At 36.5% G+C, this 25,981-nt stretch overlaps 1 protein-coding gene across 1 annotated transcript in view; it reads left to right on the top strand.

Annotated features, from left to right (window-relative positions):
- Positions 1-25,981, top strand: part of LOC148953461 (uncharacterized) — an 84,586-nt gene that overhangs the window by 46,080 nt on the left and 12,525 nt on the right. Inside the window, exons 6-7 of the mRNA XM_089087693.1 lie at positions 3,379-3,579; positions 24,542-24,680. Coding sequence (XP_088943819.1) covers positions 3,379-3,579; positions 24,542-24,680 — 340 coding nt within the window. The remainder of the gene's footprint in view (positions 1-3,378; positions 3,580-24,541; positions 24,681-25,981) is intronic.

Raw genomic sequence — 25,981 nt, forward strand, 5'->3', positions numbered from 1 at the left:
ATATCAGCAATATTTTAAGAGCAGTTACGTGTGTGAAATTAAAACTTACAAGGCTTGTTGGTTAATTGAAAACTTACAAGTTTTGAATTAACCAAAAGAACTAATCAAAAGTTGTTGAAACTGTTGAAGAACTAACCAATCTTGAACTAACTAAAAAACAATATTTGCATCACAACACTGCTGCTTCTACTATTACAACTACTACTTATTGCTACTAATACTTTTGCTACTAAAGCTAAGACTACTACTATTAACTCTACTCCTACTGTTGGTATTATAGCTACTAATGCTTATACTACTGCTAATAAGCCTAACGGTACTAAGGCGAAAATTTTTGGCAATATTGAAACTGTATCGACAAACACACTATGCCCACACAGGTTGTTAAGAGGAGGTATCAGCGATGCTTCAGGACCGGTTTACGGTATTAAGTTGAAAATTGTATCGTGTGTTGAAGGGGATGTTGAAAACAACAACTGTGCGATGTGCATACTACTACTAATGCTACAACAGCTATTGCTACTACACAAGCTAAGGGTACCAAGGTGGAGCTTTCAAGGAATATTTAGGAGTATGTTGAACTAAATCAAAAGGAACTATGATCATGTAGATTGTCAAAAGAGTGACAAAGAAATATCACAATAACGGCTTATATTCTTAAGTTAGACCTTTCAAACAGACTATGCCCACACAGGTTGTTAAAAGGAGATATCAGCAATGCTTCGTACAGGATGACGGTCGTAAGTTGAAACTTTTCTCGAGTGTTTAATGGGATGTTGAAAACAACAACTGTGCGTTGTTCATAAGGATACTCATTATACTGCGGCTATATCTACTCCACACGATCATTTTACTAATGTGAATCTTTGAACTAATATTACGTTTTATGAAGAAATAAATCAATAGTAACTATGAACATGTAGGTATTCATTAGGGTCACAAGTCAAAATATTAAGATCGTCTGATATTCTTAAGTTAGACCTTTCAAACAGACTATGCCCACACAGGTTTTCAAAAGGAGGTATCAGCACTATTGCGGACCGGTGTATGGTATTAAGTTGAAAATTGTATCGTGTGTTGAAGGGGGTGTTACTGCTAATGCTACTACAACCGTTGCTACTACTCAAGGTAAGCGTATCAATATGGTGTTTTCAAGGAATATTTCGGCATATTATGAATTAAATCAACAGGAGCTATGATAATGCAGATTGTGATAAGGGTGATTCATTAAAATCACAATAACGGCTGATATTATTAAGTTAGACCTTTCAAGATAAGTTGCGACGGATTTTCAACTAGACACAAGACACTATGTGTATACTTTTAATACTACTTCTACGGTAACTGTAATTAATGAGACTAAGGGCATTTAATTGAAACGTTTAGGGGGAGTTCCAATTAAACAAAAAAACGGTACACATGCAAGTATTAAAAGGGCATATAAGTAATGCCATAGGCAGCGCTTCTCTCTCGTAGGTAGTAATATCATTGATATTTTAAAGGACCTAATTTGACTGGAAATTCAAAGTTCTAGTACCCTTTTTGAGAGTCAAAACTTATTGGAGGGTAATCAGCCCTCCTCTTTAGCATATAATTTTCAAACATTTCCAATCAAAATTTTAAGATATCCTTTTTGTTCAGCATTGCAGAGCGGTATAGTAACTGCATCTCTAGGGCTATTGCGTACTTCAACCCCAACAGTTTTGCAATTTGCCCATTATGTTTAAAAATAAAATTTTCCCTTAAGATTAAATTAAAACGGTCTGTGTGTATGCTGGTTGTTAATAAGACATCTCAGCAATATCCCAAGAACGACTGAGGGCTACTTTTGGGGCTACTTCCATTACTACTTCTGCTCATATAATTTAACTAAATCAAAAGAATGTAAGCGTATCCAAGCTGTCAAAGAGCATAGATAGAAATTTTTGCGAATGGTATTAAGTTTTGCTTTTCAGGTCAACTAAAGGAGGTATAAAACTAAATCAAACACCACTATTTGTGTCCATATTTCTAAAAGGTTGTATGTTGTTTAAAATTGTTGAAAAAGTTGCTCCAGCATACAAATAGCAGGTCAAACTACAAATTCTTAAGGGAAACTCGAAAAGATTTAAGTTTGTTCCCCAAAAAAGACTGTGTCAACATCAAACGAACGGAAATTAATTAAAAATTTCCACAAAATAAGTGTTTCAAAAAGAAAGTAAAGAACTCCATTAAAACAAAAATGAGCAAAAATAGAATCAAATAATCTACCAAGTGTAAAACTACCACAAATCAGCTTAGAACAATAAATAAATAAAACCCAAAACGGACAGAAATTACAATAAATAACCAAGTCAAACTTAGAACGAGCAGACATTAACATGAGTAGGGATCAAAACCTTATTCCCTCCTAAGGCCTGAACACAATTTGCACTTTACTAAAAAAAACATTTAATGTTTTAATTTTTATAACTTTAATAAATCAAATATTATTAACATTTTAAAGAATAAATATTAGCACATGTACATTAAACTGACAATACACATTCATTTGTTTTGTTTCAGTAAAGCGAAAATTATGCTCTGGCATTGGGTGGCATAGGGGTTTTGATCCCTACTCATGTTAATTTCTGCTCATTTTAAGTTTGACTCGGTTATTTATTGTAATTTCTGTCCGTTTTGGGTTTTATTTATTTATAGATGCTATTTGTGGTAGTTTTACATTTGGTAGATTATTTGATCCTATTTTTGCTCATTTTTGATTTAATGCAGTTCTTTCCTTTTCTTTGGAAATTTTTTTTGTGATTTTTTATTTATCTAAAAAAAAATCCAATACAACTAACGTGAATAAAACTAAATAACAAAATAAATGCAAAGAAAAAATAAAAATTTAAATATTTTAAACATTTTTCACATTTAAACAATAAAACATATCTGATATAGATTTATGCAATAAACAAGATAACAGTGGTTGATTCTAGTCTCCTTGCCAGGTCTAATCAGAACAACTGAACCCAATCGTAGTTTAAATTCCTCTTCAAATGCAACTTTGTACCAGAAGTCAATATAACTGTTGCACAAAAATTGTAAAGAATCTTATGGTTGTTTTACTACTGATGTAGATACAATCAAAATATCAAATTATATCTCGAACAAGAATCAAAAATGAACAAATCAAATAAGAAACCTCGAATGTCGAATAAGAAAAGATAAAAAAAATCACATATGAATCGAAATAAGAATAAAAAATATATATATATACGTTTCTTATATCAATAGCATTCGAAATGGACACGAAATTGACAGAAATGTTTTTTATTCCATTTCATTTTATTCCATAAAAGGAAATTTTTATTTTTATTTTTTGTCACCTATTCTATTTTTTCCTTTTTATTTTAGTTGCATTGGTTTTGGAAGAGCTTGAATTAACTCCCACGCAGTATAGGCCAACAGAATCTCCCCAAAAACTAGCTGAGATGACAGGATTCACGCCAAAACAGATTAAAGACATGTACCGGGCATTCAAGAGTGAATGTCCTAGTGGAGTCGTCACGGAAGGAAAATTTGCGGAAGCTTTTTCTAAATTTTATCCAACTACTGGTAATTTAAGTTCATGGGTTATATAAAAGTCAAAGATTATTAGAAACATGAATGCTCTGTCTAAATTAATTTTGTTTTTGGTGCTAAAATTTACCAAATTTTGGCATACGGAATTGAAATTTTTCTGAAGGCTACTAAGAAAACCAGCGTATTTCCAATACTTTCGTCTTCTATAAAACTGTAAAAAAAACACTTAATCTTGTTAAAAATTCCTTGCCCAAAACAGAAGTTTGCATATCACATTTACAAATTTATTAGACGAGCAAAAAAGTTTTTTTGCAATTTTGTAGGAGAACTTCTCTTTTCAGCTAGATGAATAATTTCTTTGAATTTTTGACAAATGCGAGAGAAAAGGTCTGACATTTTAACCCTGTAATTCAAGAACGAATGCTGTAAGAGACAAGTAATTGAATAAGAAGTTAATTTTTTTCGCAAAACCTCCAGAAGGGCTTTATTCTTGTGCGTTTTCTTTGTCCATTAAAAACTTTCTTCTCACAAATTTTGAAAAAGATTCAGAAGAAAACATTCAGAAAAAAAATTGAAAGACAATCTTTATGTATATTTGCAATTACCAACTGGCTGTGTTTGTTGTACTCAGAAATGCTTTCAATAAAGCCCAAGCAAAAATATAGCGTGAAGAGCGGGATATGTTGCGGGAAGTCATCCCTGTCTTATGAATGATAATTTCTGTTTATTTAAAGTTTTGATTTCACTCTCCACTTTCATTTGAAAAAGCTGTTATTTTATTATTATTATGGCTATCTGTTAGATCTAAGATTGACTCAACTTATTAAATGTTTGGTGATACATGAAGCTATGGCATTGTCATCGATTTTGCCACACTTAATTCCTCAAGATTGAACAGGATTAAAATTTCATATTATATTTCCAAATAAATACAAAACAAGTTTATTTTATATTTTTTTGTGTGTGTGTGTGTGTGTGTGTGTTTTCCAAACAAAAAATAATTTCTGGGAATATTCCTGCTTCCTTCTAATATAGGTTCAAACTATACTTGGAAATAAATACAAAACGAGTTTAATTTATATATTAAATTAAATTTTTTGTGTGTGTTTTCTAAACAAAAAAAAATTTGGAGAATATTCCTCCTCCTTCTAATATTCTTCATCTTCAAACACAATCCAAATATGGAGAAATCTTATGAATACGTTACAGACAACAGTTATCATTAATTTCAATTAATTTTACTTTTACCATCTAATTGCTAATAACAATATTTTAGCTCTTTCTACACCAATAATGTATAAATTGACCCAATTTCCTTAGTCTGATATTTGGAAAAATTCACAACAGGAAATATTTAATCATAATTAATCATAATGGCCCTTTGGAACACACCCTATATTTTAACGGTTTAGTACGAGTTTTACAAATTCAAAAATAGGATAATTTGCAAAGAAGGCTATACTTGTAGTCAACCATTACAAGAAATAATCTTTTAATCATGTAAAATTTGAATTAATTTTAATTATTAATTAAGCTAATTATAATTAAATGAAACAAGTCATAATAATTAAATTAATAAAAATCAAAATTAAAGTGAAGATATTTTATTAGTTTTTCAGGAGCGTTTTTAAGGAGTATATGTGGCGATATGACAATTATCACGAGTAACTTGGTGATTGTTGGAGTCTTTTCGATAAACACAAAGGTCATGCAAAAATTCTTATTTGTTCATATTGTCTGATTTGGGATCATAACGATGCCAATACTTTGATTTTACATCATTCGCTAGAGATTTAACTGAATTGTATTGCATTGGAAAACCGAAGCGGCACTAAAATTTTCTATTTTTGTTAATCATACAACACACATTTGTACTTAATGCCCCACGTGGATTGTGAATCATCTCCTTTAAGACTAATTCTCTTAAGAAAGAATTGTCGATAGGGCCCGATCGATATATCGGCCAACAAAAAAATATCAGTTATCGGTCGATGTAATTTTTTTATGCACAACTTGTCCAGAAGATAGCACCAGACTTCCTCAGGTAGTTTTTGCTTGTCCAGTTCTTGGGGATGGAGCCACCAGCTAGGTATGACCACGGTGGAGAGAGCAGCACAGGTAAGTCAAATAACAACAAAGTATATTTGTTGTCAATACCTATGGTGGCGATACTCTAAATGTATTACCAGTGATGCTCTAAATGTATGGTGATTTCAAAAACCTACAGCCTATACCAAAACAACTAAAAATAATACAATAAACAAACATTTCTGTTTAATGAATGTTCACATGCATGGGTGAAAGATCCAAGATTCAATCAGTTAAAACCGTGATATCCAGTCAGGGGAGCAGCTAAGGGGAAGAGGGGGTGTTTTAAGGTGTGGAGAGGGAGTTCCAAGGTGTTGCCGCCGCGTGTCAGCACCTTGGAAACTTAGTTTTTGTGTCTACATTTACTGGCATACTGGACAATTTTGTCGATATGTTCTTTAAATCCCTCCTCCAAACTCAAAACTTAGCTTCACCCCTGTATCCAGTGTGCCTAGCATCGATTCATTCGTAAGAGACCATATCATATGAATGTAAAGTTTTCACATAAATATGTGCATTATTAAAAGTCTAAGTCTCGCTGTTGAAATTGGGGTTTTGAATAATCAATGTCAATGAATATCTTATGCTTCTTTCAATCAGGTTTCACGTTTTTGTGCTTATGTAACTGAATGGGCTTCAATGATTTAATATTTTTCTTATTTATCACTTCTGCAAATATTTGCCATTTCGTTTGTCTGTTCAGAAGCTGCTGATCAGAAAAGGTAAAAAAAAATCAAACCATTCTTGTAAATAGCCTAATTTTTGGAATACAGAGTGAATTATTGAGGGTGTTTTTTTGGTGTGTAATGTACCAGGGAGACACATGTGAGCATTAATAAGGGCAGAGAATGGGAGGTTTAAACTTTAGGTAAGTTTTTTTTACGTGGAATTTATTGAAAAATTATACAGATACGATACCGATATATCAGTATTTGTATCGGACCCCCAAAATCCATATCCGTCGGGCCCTAATCGTCGTTATTTGGAATTTCAGTCGAAATAAGGATATCAATTTCGACTGCTTTATGGATTCCATGAAAAGGACTCATGAACAATAGAAATTGCATATGTAGTAGTCTACGTCTTTGAAAATCAATCGTTTACACACATGCTGCCACCTTTCCAAATAATTGTCTTTTCAAGATCGTTGGTTATTTCAGCGAATCTTCGTTTTGCAATTCGAGCAGTGAGATCGGGACTATCTTGAGGGGACTGTTCTATGATAAATTCATTATAATCCGATATAATCCGTGCTTTTCTTTAATTTCTGGCCAATCTGGATTGCAAGTCGTAGTTATAAAAAAATTATGACGGTCCAGGGCGACGAACAATGGCCATAGCAGCTTCGAAAGGGCGCATGTTGATCCGTTGGATAATGACGATAGTATTATGTTTTCGCGCACGTACGTGTTCTGTTTTGAAGCTAAGTCGTTGAGAAGTCACCTAACACCTACGTAGTTTTCGGCCATAATAGTTTTCTGGTTCAGTTTTATCCATTTGATACGATCTTGCTCAACATGAGAATATTTGTATCGACAAGATATTGTTGTAAAAAGTTTTTCACCGAAATGCGAATCATTGAAACCAATCCTACTGCAGGTCGGGTGTTGCAGCTTGCAGAGAAAGGCTTTGACATGTTCAGGCCAAAAAGCAATACGATGCCTTACTAATTCAAGCCATGTCAGATGTCGACGACTTGCATAAGGTGCTTGAAGCTGCATATCTACGGTCCAACCTGACTTTCCAGATGTACAAAATAATGGGTAGGTAAAGAGCTCCACAGGATGGTTGTTATTTTTTAAACTGACAACATTTTCGCCATTTCGTCTTACAACCACTCCATATGACGGAAAACTATGGTCAGCATTGCAAGTAAGAACAGTGCATATTTAATTTAGTGCAGGAGGGTTGAACCACCTATAATTGACACCATCTGGCACAGTGAAAATGAGCTGCAAGTTTGGAGGCTGTTATCTCAGTGATGTACCACTTTGATTTACATCATCCTCCACTTCTTGTGTTTTCATGTAACAATTGGCATTGTTGGGTGTTTCTTGCAATATTCCTTCCAAGAGATCCATCAGGTTACGAGAGATCCCATAATTTAAAGAATATGCGAGGCGTTCTTCAAATACTTCATCGGGGTCTAAAAAGTTAATTTGGCCATATGAAGGTGGTTCAAAATTACCTTCAGTGGTTTTTGATGGATTTGTTGCTAAGTTGATTTTTTGATAAATTCGTTCAGCTCTTTAAAGCTAAAATCATTGTGATGGTTTGATCACCGCTTACGTCGAATGAAGCTTAAGCAAAACATGAGTTCAAGTTTGGAGTTCGTTTGTGGAATCTTTAGAGAGCAAGTGACTCCTAAAAAAGGCAAATCAAGTCATTTGGAAATTCTGGAGGTGGCAATGCAATTCGACCATGCAGATAACAATCTCTAAATGAATCACCTTTGTTTGCTACACTCTTCTTGGGAAAATGGAGGACTTTACAGTTAACACATACAATGATAAAGGGCCCCAACAACTTTTAATTAACCCTTGCGTAGTTTATAGCATCTTTGTAGGTTTGTACTGTTTTTTTTGCCACAGCTTGTTGGTGGCAAAGTTTGCGACGATGTTGTATTCTAATTTAATATTCCTTTGTTCTTCATTTTCATATTGGACTCGTTCTGGTACTCACTGTCACATGTCTTCTAATCGCATAATTCTTTACTCTCCACTTTCGTTTTTGACTCGTTCTGACTCTCGATGCTGCTTGTCTTCTAATTACACATTTCCTTACTCTTTACTTTCGTTTTTAATTTGTTTTTATCTGCGTTGTGGCAGATTTTCTAACCGCAAGTGTCTTTGTTCTTCACTTTCTTTTTTTAATCGTTCTGATACTCGCTGTCACATGTCTTCTAACCACACAATTTTTTCTTCTTCATTTAGAACTTTCAATACTTCATTCAATTTTTCAGTGCCCTTTCCCGTAACTGCTCTGATTGGTCTCGTCTAATTTAATGGTTCAGGTTATTCCTTTCAACCCATTGTGCGTTTACATTGTTCGGGTCGGTCTCTTGGTCTTATCAAGTTTCATTATTCACGTGGATAGACAAAATTTTCTTCTTGTTCAAACGCGTTCACGTTTATAACAATTCAAAATTTCTTTTATGTGGGTCTTCCTTTTGGCATATTTCTGAGTGCGTTGAGCAGTAGACTTCTGAGTCTACTACACAGCAGGGGCTTCCCCAGGCCAATCAAAGCGTCCCCAGGTGGCATTTAGGGGAATTTCCGACAGATTATTATTAATGTAAAGATGATGTCTTAACCTTCCGTAAACAAATAGAGAAAGAAATACATCGTGTTGTTTTCGTTACGATAGGAATAAATTGAATTGCTTAAAACAGAGCAAACCTCAGCAATGGTTTAAGGAAGTGAAAGACATAGGGGGTCACTCGTGCAAGAACCTTGATTTCCTTTTGAATGAACCACCTGAAAAGACAGCCAATGAGCTTAATAAACACCTAGCTAGCATTGTGCAAGCGTTCCCCGTCTCTCGGACAACCATCTAATCCCTGAAACTCCAAAAGATAAAATTCCGGGAAAAAAAGCTTTCCCTGACAAACTATCAATACCCCTTGTCAGTGTTTTTAATGATTAAATAAAAAAAACTTTTTCCACAAAGTAAGTTTTTCAAAGAAAAGTAACGAACTCCATTAAACAAAAAATGAGCTAAAATAAAATCAAATAATCTACCAAGCGTGAAACTACCACAAATCAGCATCGACAAATAAATGAAACCCAAAATGAACAGAAATTACAATAATTAACCGAGTCAAACTCAAAACGAGCAGAAATTAACATAAGCTGTGCGCGAAACCCCTATGCCTTCCCAATGTCAGAACAAAATTTGCACTTTACTGAAAAAATATAAATGTTTTTACTTTTATAACTTTAATAAATCAAATAATATTAACATTTTGATTACTAAATATCAGTATATGTTATTAAACTGACAATGCACATTCATTTGTATTTTGAACAAAATGGATATCTCAAAATTTTTATTGGATGTGTTTGGGGGAATGATGGGCGTTTGGTAGGGGGGCTAGTTGGCCTCCAATCAAGTTTGACCATTAAAAAGGGCACTAGCCCTTTGAATTTCAAATCAAACGAGCTTTCTTTGAAGTTTCTACGACAACGCCTTCTTTAAAAACCTTATATGCCCCCTAGGCATAACTTAAAACCTTTGGCCTGAGTGCTGTGGGGGAGTGTCCTCCTCAAAATGATATTTTCTATCTGGAAATCAACTACGCTGTACAAAATGGCTATCTCAAAATTTGGATTGGATGTGTTTGGGGAAATAATGAGCGTAGAGGAGGGGCCAGTTGCCCTCAAATCCCCTTTGACTATTAAAAAGGGAACTAGCCCTTTGAATTTCCAATCGAATGAGCCTTTTTTGAGGTTTCTACGACAACGCCTTCTATAAAAACCTTATATGCCCCCAGGGCATAACTTACAACCCTTGCCCCGAAGGTTGTGTGGGAGTGTCCTCCTCAAAAACATATTTTCTATCTGGAAATAAAATACCCTGAACAAAATGGCTATCTCAAAATTTTGATTGAATGTGTTTGAGGGAATGATGGGCGTGGGGGGGGCTAGTTTCCCTCCATTCACTTTCGAATATTAAAAAAGGCACTAGCCCTTTGAATTTTTAATCAAATGAGCCTTTTTTAAAGTTTCTACGACAAAGCCTTCTATAAGAACCTTACATGCCCCAAGGGCATAATTTACGACCATTGCCCTGAGGGCTGTTGGGGAATTCCCTCCTCAAAAACATAATTTTTATCTGGATATCCACTATGCTGAACAAAATGGTTGTCTCAAAATTTTCGTTGGATATGTTTGGGGGACTGATGAGCGTGAGGGGGGCTAGTTGCCCTCCAATCACTTTCGACTATTAAAAAGGGCACTAGCCCTTTGAATTTCCAATCGAATAAGCCTTTTTTGAAGTTTCTACGACAACACCTTCTATAAAAACCTTACATGCCCCCAGGGTATAACTCAAAACCCTTGCCCCAGATGTTGTGGGGGAGTGTCCTCCTCAAAAACATATTTTCTATCTGGAAATAATCTACGTTTAACAAAATTGCTATGTCAAAATTTGAATTGGATGTGTTTGAGGAAATGATGGGCGTGGGGAGGGGGCTAGTTGCCCTCCAATCACTTTCGACTATTAAAAAAGGCACTAGCCCTTTGGATTTTTAACCAAATGAGCCTTTTTTGAAGTTTCAACGACAACGCCTTCTATAAAAACCTTATATGCCCCCAGGACATAAGGTAAGATAAGATAAGATATTTAGATAAGATATTTATTTCAGAAAATGGCTATCACAAGCCCCGAAGGGCCGAATTCGCATTTCGGGGTCATATAATAAAAAAAGACATAAATAGCACAGCAACTAAAAAACTAGCTAAACAATGCCAAAAACAACAATATCAGAAAGGCAAAGCCATTCATTAGTCTAACAAAAAGTGTCAAATTTAAGAAAGTTAAAAAGGCAAAAATTAAAACAAAACCAAAAAAAATGAGATAAAAATAATGTTAAAAAGGTTGAAAAGAGATTATATAAAAAGGGGAGGGAACGGAAGAGCCAAGCGGATACCAGCAAGGGTATCACAAGTAAAAAAAAAAAAAAAAAAAAAAAAAAAAAAAAGAAACTAGTGGTTTATTTGATCAGTGATGAAGGGGACAAAGGTTTTTTCATATCTGGAGGTTAGACAACGGATGGGGGACAAGATAGGGATGGGTTCAGATACAGTACGTGGCAGGCGGTGTCTGGATGGGGAGTGTCTTTTGGGGAAAATTTTTTCCGTGCGAGGTTTATTATTGCATTTTTTGCAAAACGGAGGCACAGCGTTCCTCTCCTGTGCTCAAGCGTTTTCAGCTTGGCCTTTTTTAGAAGGAGTGAATATGGTACCAAAGTTTCTTTAAAAATTATTCTTAGGGCTCTTTTTTGAATAGATTCAATTTTATCTGATTCATCACGGGAGATGCCAGGATGCCAAACTGGACAAGCATATTCAAAATGCGGGCGGACAAAGGAAGTATAAATCCTTAAAGAATGGGATGGGGGGATGTTAAATTTATTCAAGAGCTTAAGGAGAGACATGGACGCATTAGCTCTACGGACAATATCTTTCGCGTGAAACCATTGCCTTGAGGGTTGTGGGGAAGTGTCCTCCTCAAAAACATATTTTCGATCTGGAAATCAACTACGCTGAACAAAATGGCTATCTCAAACTTTTGATTGGATGTGTTTGGGGGAAGGATGAAAGTGGGGGGGGCTAGTTGCCCTCCAACCACTTTCGACTATTAAAAAGGGTACTAGCCCTTCAAATTTCCAATCGAATGAGCCTGTTTTGAAGCTTCTACGACAACGCCTTCTATAAAAACCTTATATGCCTCCAGGGTATAACTTAAAACCCTTGCCCTGAGGGTTTTGGGGGAGTGTCCTCCTCAAAAACAAATTTTTTATCTGGAAGTCAACTACGCTGAACAAAATGGCAAACTCAAAATTTGGATTGGATGTGTTTGGGGGAATGATGGACATGGGGGGCTAGTTGCCCTCCAATCACTTTCGACTATTAAAAAGGACACTAGAACTCTCAATTTCCACTTGAATGAGCCCCTTTTGAAGTTTCTACGACGACCCCTTCCATATGAAGTGCCCTGCTCTAAGGGAAAACAAAATACATAGTACGTACATTATGCCAACATCGTTCTTATATGCCCTCGGGGCATAACTTAAAACCGTTGCCCCGAGGTTTGTGGGGGAGTGTCCTCCTCAAAAACATATTTTCTATCTGGAAATCAACTAAGCTGAACAAAATGGCTATCTCAAATATTTGATTGGATGGGTCTGAGGGAATGATGGGCGTGGGAGGGGGCTAGTTGCCCTCCAATCACTTTTGTCAATTAAAATGGGCACTAGCTATTTCATTTTCCAATCGAATGAGCCCTTTTCGAAGTTTCTACGACAATTCCTTTGATACGAAGTGCCCGGCTGAAAAAAAAACACATCGTGCCCACATCGTTCTTTACTTAGGCAACGTTAGCGCTGCCAATGAGATTAGTAATTCCGGACGTTACCCGTCGTACTGGAAGCTGGGCTATATTACTCCAATCCAAAAGAAGGGAGGCCTGAATGATTTTACTGGAGTACGACTAATCACCTTAACCCCAGTTTTTTCAAAAATGTATGAGGGTTTCTTAGCTAATTGGGTAAAGCCAGAGGTTCTTGAACTTATTGACTTACAACAGTTAGGAAACCTGAAGGAGACATCTACTTCACACTATCTTGTTAGTCTTCTTGACACCATTCTTGGAAATCTGGAAAACCCAGATACTTGTTTGAATCTTTTATTATTGATCTCCAGAAAGTGTTTGACCTAATTGGCCATAGTATCCTTGTAAATAAAACGCTGACGGAGTTTCAAGTGAGTCTCTTTCTAGTTAGAATTGTTGCCTCCTTTTTAACAAATTGTTCTCAAGTGCTTAAATATAGAAATGTTTACTCCGGTCCTCTTCCTATCTTTTTTGGGGTCCCCTAGGGAAGCCTGATGGGTCCCATTTTATTCTTTATAATGGTTACTAGCCTCATGAATGACCACACAGAGCGATGAAAGTAAGTGGACAACCTGTCTGCACTTGAGCTTTGTCGACGAAATATTAAAAGCTTAATTATGTTATTACTTGACGATATCACACAGGAGGCTTCTTTATAGAAGATTAAAGTTAACGCTAATAAATTTTCAGTTATGACAGTTAATTTCTTAAATTCACCCCCTTCTTTCACAAACCCCATTCCTCCCAAAATCTCTGTCACATACATTAAACTACTTGGGGTGATAACTACTGTTGACTTGAAGTGGGATGCCCATGTTCAAAACATTCTCAAACAAGCTCCCCCTGCGGTTTCCCTTCAAAAACTTTGATTAAATTTTCTTGCTTCCTTAAGGAGCTTCTTCGACTTTATTGTTATTTTTTTCGGCCTATACTGGAGTTTGCTTATCCAGTGTGGCATTTCGGTCTTTCTTCAGAGCATATTTAAAAGCCGTGAAAATGTTCAAAAACAAACACTTAGAATCAAAAATGGAAAAGAGAAGGTTCCATATCATCATCTACTAGGTCAGTTCAAGCTCACCACGTTGGCCGAGAGAAGAAAAACCTCCTGTGCCTTCGTTTCGGTACCAAGACCCTGTCTGTTCCCCAATTACGTTCCATCACCCCCAAAACCTACCTTCCCGCTCGCTACAGACGATCCCGTATAAAATCTCAAAAAATTCCCAAACTGACTCCCATTCCCACTAAACATTAAAGATATCGCAAGAGTTTTGTTGTGAGTTTTGTTGAGTTGTATAATAGCCAGGAAATATAGTCATTAATTTTATTGTTATTTGTTTATTTTTTTCTTTTTGACTTTTTAACTAAGTTTTGACTCATCTTTTTTTTATGTATTTTATTTCGATTATGTTTAACGTGAAGGTCAAATTCTTTCGATATGATATATATATATATATATATATATATATATATATATATATATATATATATATATATATATATATATATATATATATATATATATATATATATATATATATATATATATATATATATATATATATATATATATATATATATATATATATATATATATATACTAGTGCTATTTGGGACGTAAAATTCAAATTTGGCAACCATTCTGTGAAAGAAATCTTAAAATTAAATTCTATTCTATTCTTTAGATATGTTGTGTATCTCCATTGAAGGAGATGCGAAACCAAGGGCAACCTTTTCCTTGGTGGTCAATAATAGAAAATAGGGTACCCTCACCTTGGATCCATAAATACAAGCTAAGTAGGAACAAGGGCCCTTGGATGTACATTCAGCAGGGCCCACCGGCATTTAGACACATCCAGTGAATTACAAACCTTCTCCCAGCCTTCTCCCAATGGGTTAAAAGTGCATGGTGAAGCAAAGCGCCATCGCGGTAGGATCCTCTATAGGAGGACAATTGTGGCAGGGTATAGGAGCCATGATTATGCACATCATCCTCTGTATGAGAATAGTGGAGTTCATCAGGGATGGTACAGATTTTATATACTGACCACATGCCTCTGGATACGGGAATGTCCCTAACCAAACACTCCTTTACAAGGATAACCTCAACCTCATGAGGTGGGTGGAGCCAATCCCAATGATTTCAATATTTAGGTTTTGACCAACTCTAATCAAATCTTAGGCCTTGGGTCGATTGAAATTGCATCCCTCCACCCAAAATCGATTTCATATAGGTTTTGACTTCCGAGGCATAGTAACTACCTCGGATGACCATCCTAATTAGGCCCCAAAACTCTTGCCTGTTCCTGGACCGGAAATTGACCATCGGTTGATATCTTCTCGACAAAGGTGGCCTCTGTATTGCCACCTATAATGTTTTGATGCTGAATGTGCCCTGAGCAAAATGACGTTTGGCAATGGAACTTAAACGCTTCCGCATTCTTACGTGATTGGGTTCTGGTGGGGATGGAGTTGAATCCATTGAGGAGGGATATCATCTTTTCTGGGTAGGCCAGCAAAATGCCAGGATGAGTGGGGTAGGGATAGTCCTCGATGACAAATCTAAGAAGTGTCTACTGTCATTCGGTCCTATCTCAGATAGAACCACCGTGCTCGCCTCAGTCACAAGTAAGGTGAAGCGACGGTTCTTATCTGTTACGCTCCGGCAAATGAAGCTAAAACTGAAACAATGAATAATCTCTATTTGGCCCTGACCAATGAACTGTCTAAGTTCTGACCCCATGATATTGTAATCATGTTGGGCGACTTCAACGCCACCTCGTGCGACAGTCCCAATCTGTGTTGGCAAGATAACCGACCAGTTGCTCCAGACCATCTAAATGACAATGGATTAGGACTTTCTCTACTCTGCAGCATTCACAATCTTGTCTATCTCGAACACCATTTTTGTCAGGAAAGACATCAACAAATGCACGTGGTACAGTAATGATGGCAGTATCAAAAAAATATTATTAACTACATCATTATGTCACAGAAATGGTCACCCTACATTTGCAATTGCAAAGTGGACAAAGCACCTGAAATTGGCAGCACTGATCATCACATAGTAGTCGAAAACGTCCGTCTAAGGCTCAAAGCTCAGCTCAAAGAGCCTAGATACTCAAAGATTAATGTACAACGTCTCTGAAAACCTGAACTATGCTCCAGATACTTATCTAGAATATTTTTGACGCACTCTTACCTTTTGTGGACTCAGAGAAGGTACGGTGTTTGTTTAAAATCAATATCCCTTACTCAGCAACTTCAATTGTTGGACGAAAGAAGCGTGCAAATAAGCCATGGATCCCAACAAACACACTCGAATCATAGACCAGAGATGACCGGCTAGGCATCTTGGCGACATACTGACCTACAGAAGACTCCACAGTGTCTGCAACAGGCTGATCCAGAAATATAAGAAACTATTTCTAGAAAGAAAGACAAAAAATCTGGAGGAAGCTGCCGTGAAAGGTGATGTCGGGAGTCTCTAGAAACATCTTCATGATCTTGCAGGATATTATGCTCCTTCGCTTGGGCCAGTTGTGTCTGTAAACGACCCGAATCTCAATGACAAAACTACCCAGTTAAATTGATGGAGGAAATACTTCTCCAATTTACTAAATACCGATGTTGTCGTGTACACTAACGAGGACCTTTCGAGCGGAGCAGGTAGCATTTATGAGCCACCAAGAAAGGGAAGTGAAACTCTTCATGCTAGCGGAAATTCAATCAGCAACAAAGTGTTTGAAGAGTAATAGAGCTGAAGGATTATGTGAAATATCAGCAGGGCTCTTCATGGATGCGAGGTCAGCTATGCTGCTCTAACTTCAGAGGCTCATCCCTCTAGTACGGCACACATACTGAATTCCAAAGGACTGACTTGTAGGCATCATTCTACCTTTGCGGAAAAATAAGGGAGGCAGGAACGTTTGCTCAAGCTACAGAGGGATTATTCTTCTCTGAGTGACCGGGAAGCTCTTTGGACTGAGTCTGCTTGACCCCCGCAGTAATTTTCTGTTCAGAAACAGGTAAATTCAACAGGTCGGGCTTAAGCCTGAGAGATCTACTGTTGAGCAGATTTATACAGTGTGGTAGTTGGTGGAAAAGACAAAAGAATTTCGTAGAAAAGCCTATATAACCTTTGTGGACTTTAAGCCTGATTTCCACTTGGCCGACTGTAAATTTCTATGACTTATAGTCTGCTCCATCCAACTCCTAGCCAATTTTTGTCTACTCCTTGAAAAGCTATACGAGGAAGCCGATAGCTGCATCCAAATGAATGGAAAGCGGAGCACGTCATTTATCGTCACAACTGGTGTGCGACAAGGGTGTGCTATCGCCTCAGAATTATTTAATTGTGTCATAGACCATTTCATGACTTGAACCATCAAACGGTCACCCTCTGGCCTCTAATTTGGAGATAAGGTCCTGACCGACTTTGAAATCGCAGGAGACTTGTGCTTGTTATTGGCTCCATGCAACAGCTAATACATGCGCTGAATCTCCTGCAGGAAGAAGCTACAAAAATCAGGCTTAAAGTAAATTGGTCCAAAAGAAAAATAATGGCTGTAGAGCTGCCAGCCCCAGTTAGGCCCTGGAATTGATAAAAATTTCTGGAGCCTATATTGAAGTTGTTATTAACTTCACCTATCTTGGCTCCGTTTCAAATGATGTCTCCATGGGCGCAGATTTGGGTAACCGAATTGTGAAAGCCTCTTCATTCGTCGGAAGATTCAATGACATCTGCAGATCACCCCATATCTATTGGCGCACGAAGATGCGTATTTATAATTCATTCGTGAGCTCAGTCCCACTCTATATGGCTGAGACATTGCCCCTAAAGTCCATCATCTTGAGCACGATAGACACCTGCCAGATGAAACAACTCCGTCAAGTCTAATGACTCCAATGAAAGGATTTTGCGAGTAATGAAATGCCCATTGCCCTTACTCATCAAGCTCCATTCTCAACAGAAATTCCCTAACGAACTCAAAGATAATTTGGGCATCTCTTTTTGATACCACCAATAAGCCCTGCTATATTTTTATACAACTTTGGCCCGAGGGACAGACCTCAGACCAGATGGAAGAACATCCTTCCGAAGTTCGTCAACATGGCCGATATTGCTGCTGTCGAGTCCCCCTCAGTAGCAGATCGGTCCACCTGGAGGAACAAAGTTGCTATGCTCTCTGTGCCACATATCATGCGGCAGGAGCCTTAAGTCAAAAGCGATTCTGGGCATATTTTCTTATAGTTACAATCTGCTTGAAAAGCTTTTAAAAAATAAACTAATAAATTTCATCACGCACACTTAGTTTTATGATGTGAATGACGTCATTGCATATTATACTGTGATTAATTTTAATATGACGTCATTTATGACTGTAACATGCATATGGTATGGACTTTTATTAGTACATGACGTCACTACAATGCTGATGAACATATATAAGATGTCTCTCATATGAATTTTTCTAAAATAAAGGCTCTAACCCATTTTTTTAAAGTCATGATCTATCTAGATGGTTTTTTGGGACCAGAAAATATCAGGGTGCCAATTTTCCCAAAAAAAAACGCGAAGCAGTTTTTGGGAAAATCTAAATATGTAAATAAGCGATTATTGGTCGTTTAAACAGATAGATATAGCGAACGAGTATGCCTCTCCTGATCTTTATCTCAGCTCTCTTAAAACGTCTGGCCTTGAGGGTTCACTGTCAGCCCTCGTTTGGCCTGGGCCACGAGTGCCTAGAAGAATTACATGAAAATTTTGGCTATTGACACAAGCACTCACAGATACATGTGCGTATCCCTTGACTGTACTAGGCTGTAATAATTAATTTATTTCTTATAAAAAAAAGTTTTACATTTGCAGTTCTGTATTAAAATACATAAATATATTTATATAATTTCCTTTTTTTCATATTTCATGTCTAAGTTCCATCACAAATCACTTCTCGGAATACAGTGTTATCAGCTAAATATCCTTTGCGTACAAAAATACAAAGGATTTTACTTCCAGCAATCTAGCTGTACTCTATATTTTTATGCCACTATATTTTTTTTCACAGAGCCACTTCATATGAAAGGGTGATCGCATAAACTTCGGAGGGAGCTCATTCGGTTGGAAATCGGAAGTTCTAGTGCCCTTTGAAAAGTTAAAAGTAATCTGACTGCAATTAGTCCCACCCCCACCCCCCCCCCACCAACCATCTTTTCCCCATATTCGTTCAATAAAAATTTTGAGACTGCCATTTTGTTAAAAATAGTTCAAACATCAGATAACAATACCTCCGGAGTCAACAAACCCCCTCAGATCCTGACGCAAGTGTTTTAAGGTATGCCCCGGGGGCATGTAAGGTTTTTATGTAAGGGATTGCCGTATAAGCTTCAGAGGTGGCTCATTTGATTGTCGATTGAAAGTTCTAGTAATTTTTTAAGAGTCAAAAGTAATCGGAGGGCATCTACCCCTCTCTCCACACCCTCTTTTCCCCAAATGCATCCAATCAAAATTTCGAGATAGCAGTTTGTTTGAAACAGTCCAACAATCAGATAACAAAAAGTTCGGGGTCAACATATCCCTCCAGATCCCGGGGATATGTGTTATATGCTATGCCCTGGGGGCATATAAGGTTCTTATGCAATGGTTTTTAAAATAATTTAAAGATCAGATAAGCCCGACCCCCACCCCCCCCCTCAAAAAAACTTATCAACGATATTTTATCCCCAAAACTAAGGGAGGTAACCCCTATGCCCTCCCTGCATGCCCCTTTCAATAAAACAAAATAGACTTATGAACAAAATTTCATTCCAAAAATTATGGGATCTCATCCCTCGCCATCCTTGGCCCGAACCCCCCCCCCCCCAAAAAAAAAAAAAAAAAAAACAACCAAATAAGCAACAAAAAAATTTATCGACAACATGTTATTCCTAAAATTATAAGAGCTGACCCCTGGTCCACCATGGCCCGATCCCCCCATTCCATAAAAAATTCATCAATGATAAATCATGGGAACTGACCCCTGATACTCCCTTCATGGCCCGAAACCCCTCCCCCTCAAAATAATTACCAACGATATTTTACTCAAAAAACCATTGGAACTGACCTCTGGGCCTCCCTCCATGGCTCAATCCCCTCCCCAAAAGAAAAGAAACTTATTAACGATATTTTATTCAAAAAATTAAGGAAGCTGATCCCTTGTCCTCCCTCCTAAACAACAAGTAGAACAATACGGAAATTTTGTATATAGGACAGTGGACCGCAAATTTAAATGAAAATTTCAAGGCCTATATCTAAGGGCCGTCCTCAGCAAAACAAATGAAGAAAAAAAACGAATATAAAAAAACTCGCATTAAAATACTTTATTTTAAGACTGAAATATTTTCAAAGCAGCCCTAGCATCATTACTTCAGGGAAGTTCAACCAGGACTAGTACATCAAGCGAAGTGAAAAAAGGCAATTCATTCAAAAGGAATAAAAACAATTACAAGTAAGCTCTTAAAGCTAGTCTTGGCATTTTGGCAGCCGGCCTAGAAGGTCTATCCGTAACAGGTTGAGAGCTTTGCATGGTAAAAGACCCTTGGGTCTTTTACCATGTGAAGACAAGGTTTAAAAGACAAAAGACATGCTAAAAGACAAGGGTCTTTTACCATGCGAAGCACCCGCCAAGCCCTTCACATATAATTTACCTTCTTATACATTCCAAAAGTAACTACAAATTTAAAAACAGTTTGCACACAAATTAATTTATGTAGTATTTACAAATAACTTTAAAATCATGAACTTCCTAAACTCTGGTAACCCCAGTTACTCGTCAAAGAGGGGTTTATCAAATACCATGTGACTGTGACAACTACTATGTTGATAGAACACATCAAAACTTAGAAAAATGCCTACAACAGCACAAAGAGGACATAACTACAGCTTTAAATTCTAACAGTATAAACATTTCTTTTGATTCTACCTTAAGCAGTCATATCTTTGAAAACCCTAGCCATAAAATTCTTTTTGAAGAAACTTCCTTTATTAGCAATAATTTAGGCATTAAACAGGTTGTTCGAGAAACAATTGAAATTAGAATCAGAATAAACAGTAATACTTCTTTAAATAGAGATTTGGGGAATATTCACTTAATGCCTTATTTACAAATTTAATTAGAAATGATTTAACCTAATTATATTAAAAAAACAGTAAACAATTCCACTCAACCTGTTACGAATAGACTTTCTATGCTGGCTGCCAAAAAGGCAAGATTAGTTTTAAGAGCTTGTTTGTAATTTTTTTTTTATTCCATTTGAATGAATTGCCTTTTTTCACTTCGCTTGATGTACCAGTCCTGGTTGAACTTCCTTGAAGTAATGATGCTAGGGCTGTTTTGAAAATATTTCAGTTTCAAAAGATTGTATTTTAATGTGTTTTCTTTTGTATTCGTTTTTTTTTCTTTATTTGTTTTGCTGAGCATGGCCCTAAGATGTACATCATAAACTTGTTGGTTATGATGGAAAGGCAGAGTGGACTTCGTCGCTATTTAGGTCCTCCCTCCATAGCCCAACCCCTCCCCCCCCCAAAAAAAACTGTACCTATATTTAGTTTCAAAAATCATTGGAGCTGACCCCCAGCCCTCCCTCCATTGTCATAAAACCCCTCCAAAAACCAAACTTGTTAGCGGTATCTTATTCCAAAAATCATTGGAGATGACCCCTGGCCCCTACCTCCATGGCCCGATTCCCCCTTCCCCCCAAAAAATAAGTAATTAACGATATTTTATTCCAAAAATCATGGGAGCTGACACCTGATCCTCCCTCCATGGCCCAACCACCATCCAAAAAGACTTACTAACGACATTTTATTCCAAAAATGATGGGAATTCAGTTTAATTTTATTAGCTCTTTCCAAAACTGTTTATGACACCTATAGTCTTCACTACAAAAATAGTTTGGCTACTGTCCGTTTACCTAACGGTAAAAGCATAAAGCCTACTCTGTATTTAGCGCTTTACTAAAACGAATTATGAATTATTTTCATAATTACGAAATTACGAATTAAAAACGAATTACTTTACTCGTATGTTACAAATATTTTCTTTTGCACTTATTACAACATTGAAAATGAAATGAAAATTGCAGTGAAACCAGGCCAGGACTTACCCAGGCCAGGCCAGTGAAACCAGGCCAGGACTTACCAACAGGCCCACTAGGCATGCTGCTTTCACTATCCCTGAAGTTTTCGCGATTTCCCAGAAAATCCTTCAAAAACGCAGTGGCAAAAACCCTTGGGTCTAAAAGTGTCAAAGCTTTAGATCTGGCCCTGAGTGAAATAATATCTTGAGCTGATGAGCTTTCAGCAATTATTATCATTATATATCAAATATTCAGTTTAATTTTATTAGTTCGTCCCAAGACTGTTAATCTATTTTGGAATAAAAATTATCTTGAAATAGGGAATTTTGAAAAAATGGAAACTTTCGCAATCAAAAACGAACAAAAAGCATATTTCTTACAATTTAAGACTGTATATTACCCATAGCTGGTGTATGCTGTTCAATTACTTCGCGGCTATTAAAAAATATTTAGTTTTACGCTTATGTTTTTAAGATAGTTTAATTGATACTGAAAGTTACTAATGTCACAAATGGTGAAAGACTATGAAAAGCTTTATAGATTCGTTTAGTGTTGTCAGGCTAAACACTCACTTTTGACGCTTAAATCCATAATCCTGTTTTTTAAGCTTGACTTTTGTGTTTTCAGTAAAGCGCTAGTTTTGTATAATCATAAAAGCATAGGAAAACATAATTAGTGCGTTTATTTGTACTAGTTCTATTAGTATATATTAAATAGGCTGTGAAGTAATAATTTTTGTCCGTTTTAAGTTGCAACTTCGCTCTTTACTTCCCTCGGAAAACTTTGTTTTTTTTAAATTAATCAGAATAATAAGCCAATTTTTTTATGTATCTATTTTTATCTTAATTCTGTTTTTAGAGTTTCAGCTACTATTGGGCAGATTCGCTCCTTACTTATTGTTCGGTACCACGAACTGCTTGATATTCAAAACCTTGCCCTTAGCTTATAAGACAATACATTGAACAATTTCTTATTCCCACATTTTTGTTAAGTCTTGAAAGACGGCTGGTATGGCATCAATACAGTAATTAACAGAAACTGGTGTCTAATGCAGAAAAGCGCGAGATAAATCTCGACGGTGCTATTGTCAGTATTAGAGGGAGCCAAAGTTAGACCTTGAGTGTGGGCCTCCATACCCCTTGGACCTCAGGCCACAGGACCTCGAATTTAGACCAAAATTGGACTGGGAACATAGTGTAGTTATCAGAAATAAATAGTTTTGAATAAGTATATATTTTTGAGCATGGATCCAGTATATAGTGGTAGGAAATCAAACAGTTCGTGGTAACGAACTGTAAATAAGGAGTGACCCGGCTCAATATTAACCAAAAACTCTAGAAAACGGAATTTTGATACCAATAAATATATCAAAAGAATCAGATTTTTAAGCTGATTTCAAATAAATAAGTTTCATTAATGTTACCTATCGAAGGTTACAAGCAGGCAAAAATTTGCATGATTTTTGAACAAAGAGAAAATACCTCCTAAAGATTATAGAATCCTAATGAAAACCTTCCCATCAGATTCAGCGTAACAGAGAACCCTACTGTAGAGGTTTTAACCTCCTATCTGCAAAAATGTAGAATTTTGTATTTTTGGCCAGAAGAAAGATCACAGATGTGTGTTTTTTGTTTTTGTTTTTCAGTGGTGATCGTATCGACCCATTGGGCCTAGAACTTTGGGAGACGGCTCATTCTAACGGACTGAAAATTTCTAGTGCTCTTTTTAGCGACCAAAAAAATAGGAGGGAAGCCCCCTCCCATGCCACTTTTTTCCCAAAATCGTCCGATCAAAATTTTGAAATAGTTTTTTTGTTCAGTATAGTTGAAAGGCCCAATTACTATGCCTTTGGAGATAGCATGACCCCACAGCCCCTGGGGAAAGGTCTTTAAGTTATAAAATTTGCCCTTTGTTTACGTATAGCTTTTGTTATTGGGAAGTATGCGTACTTTTTTCGGGTGAGGGAGGGGGAGACGAATTTTGACTGGGGGGATTTTGCACGGAGAGAATTTTTTTACGGAGACGGAAGTTTCTAGGGGGTGAACTTTTCAGGGGAAATTTTATACTGGGGGAATTTTCCAGAATTCCTGTACGAAATTTACTTATAAGTCTTACCTTCTCTTTACCGACTCAATTTTATGCGTGGAGATGTTAAGGATAATTGTCCAGTGTAAATTTTCACCAGGATTGAATTGTCCAGAGCAGATTTCTGTGGGAGGGGGATTTTTCCGGGAAGGTGCAGCCAGATATTCTGGTATTATTTCAAAAACGATCAGAAATTATATAAATAAAACAATTTTTTTCAACTGAAAGTAAGGATCTCCATTAAAACTTAAAACGAACAGAAATTATTACGTATATGAGGGGGGTGCCTCCTCAACACCTCCCTCCTTATGATAAAGTTTAAATTTTGTCCCAGTTCTTTAAAAATTACTCCTAAAACACAAGGGTCGTTTAATTAGAACAATAAGTAATTTTTTTTAAGTACCGAAAAGTGATCCTTACTTTCAGTTGAAAACAAAACAACAAAAAATAATCATTTTCTTAATCAGAAGAACTTAGAAGTAATTTTCCTGATTATCAGGACAACAAATATGGCTCCGTTTTAGGAGCATATTCAAAATTTTCCCACTAGTTGTAAAACAGCATATTAAACAATTTCTTTTTACTGCATTTCCAGATTCAACCCTGTTTGCTCAATATGTATTCCTGACCTTGGATCCAACTTGCAGTGGTTCAGCCACATTTGGAGCATATTTACAGCTGTTAGCAGTTTTACTTCGTGGATCAGCACAGGAACGACTGAATTGGACATTCAAGTATGTATCTATGGAAGAATTTCCCTTTCTAGAGTGCAAACATTTCTTTTTATCATCAAACATATTTATCAGCTTTCGTTATTTAATGATGTTAACTATTATTTTTCTGTTAGCTTGTGGGAACAAAAGTGTTAATTGACGAAAACTGTTAGCTAACAATTCTCAGAAACATATTAATTATGCAGGAAATTAAAAAAAATCATTTTAAGGGAAAAAAATTTAAGCATAATCATTTAGGCTAACTCACCCGTGAAGATATCTGTAAGAAACAAGCAAAATAATTTGCGGAAAGATTTAAGAGAAATGGGACCTTTCGGGAGGGTATAAAGAGGGAGGTTTTAGATTGATTGGGAAAGAGGAGTAGAGTGCATGGCTGTATTGACCTTAGGCGGTTTGGTACTGTAGTGATTTGTTAGTAGTAGTTGTATAATGCTCAAAGGAGAACGCCTTGTTTCGTTATGAACTTGTATACAGAATTCATGACTGCTAGCATTTCTTAATGTAGCCAAATTCTTTTGTTGGTTTGTAGGCTATGCTCAAGCTTCTTTTTTTGTATTTAGTGCTAAGCTAATACGTTTCTGAAAATTATAGCTAACAATTAGATTTGATTTCATAGAGAAATGCTCTAACAATATTAACTAATTGTTTTCTGTTAGCTTTTTGAAACAAAATTGTTAACTCATAAAAATTGTTAGCTATCGATTCTCAGATGCGTAAAACTTAGGGATTCTATTTCAACGTTCAAAACGAAACATGAAGCTCTCCTTTGCTGCATTATACTACTACTACGATCAACTCACTACAGCACCAAGTCGCCTGAGGCCATAATACATACACACGCTTCCTCTCCATCCCCATCTATTTAACCTTCCTCTTGACACCCACCCAAGAAGTTCCTTTTTCCTTTAAATCTTTAAGTAAGACATATTAATACCCCATTTGTGGATGACCTGCTTTTGTTTGGTCACAGACTGTTGGCCGACAAGGGCAATATTTGGCAATCTGTCATTCTTCATCCGCCAAACGTGCATTAACCATCTCAACCTTTCTCTCATTATAGTTCTATAAATAAGGATTGAACTTCATTTTTCGTACAACTTACTGTTTGGGATACGGTCAGTCGGTAGGGTACCCAAAACAATCAGCAGATAGTTTCTCTGGAAAACATATAGCAAATCCTCTTTCATTTTTCGGAGTGCCCACACTTCAAAACCATACTTGACCACTGTCATCACTGTGGGCTGTAATGTTCTAATTTTGGTTCGCAGGCTTATTTTCTTATTCTTTTAAACTCTTTTCTC

The sequence above is a fragment of the Artemia sp. Qi Xiang Cuo genome, chromosome 4 (genome assembly GCF_049724085.1).
Source record: "Artemia sp. Qi Xiang Cuo chromosome 4, ASM4972408v1, whole genome shotgun sequence".
NCBI lineage: Eukaryota > Metazoa > Arthropoda > Branchiopoda > Anostraca > Artemiidae > Artemia > Artemia sp. Qi Xiang Cuo.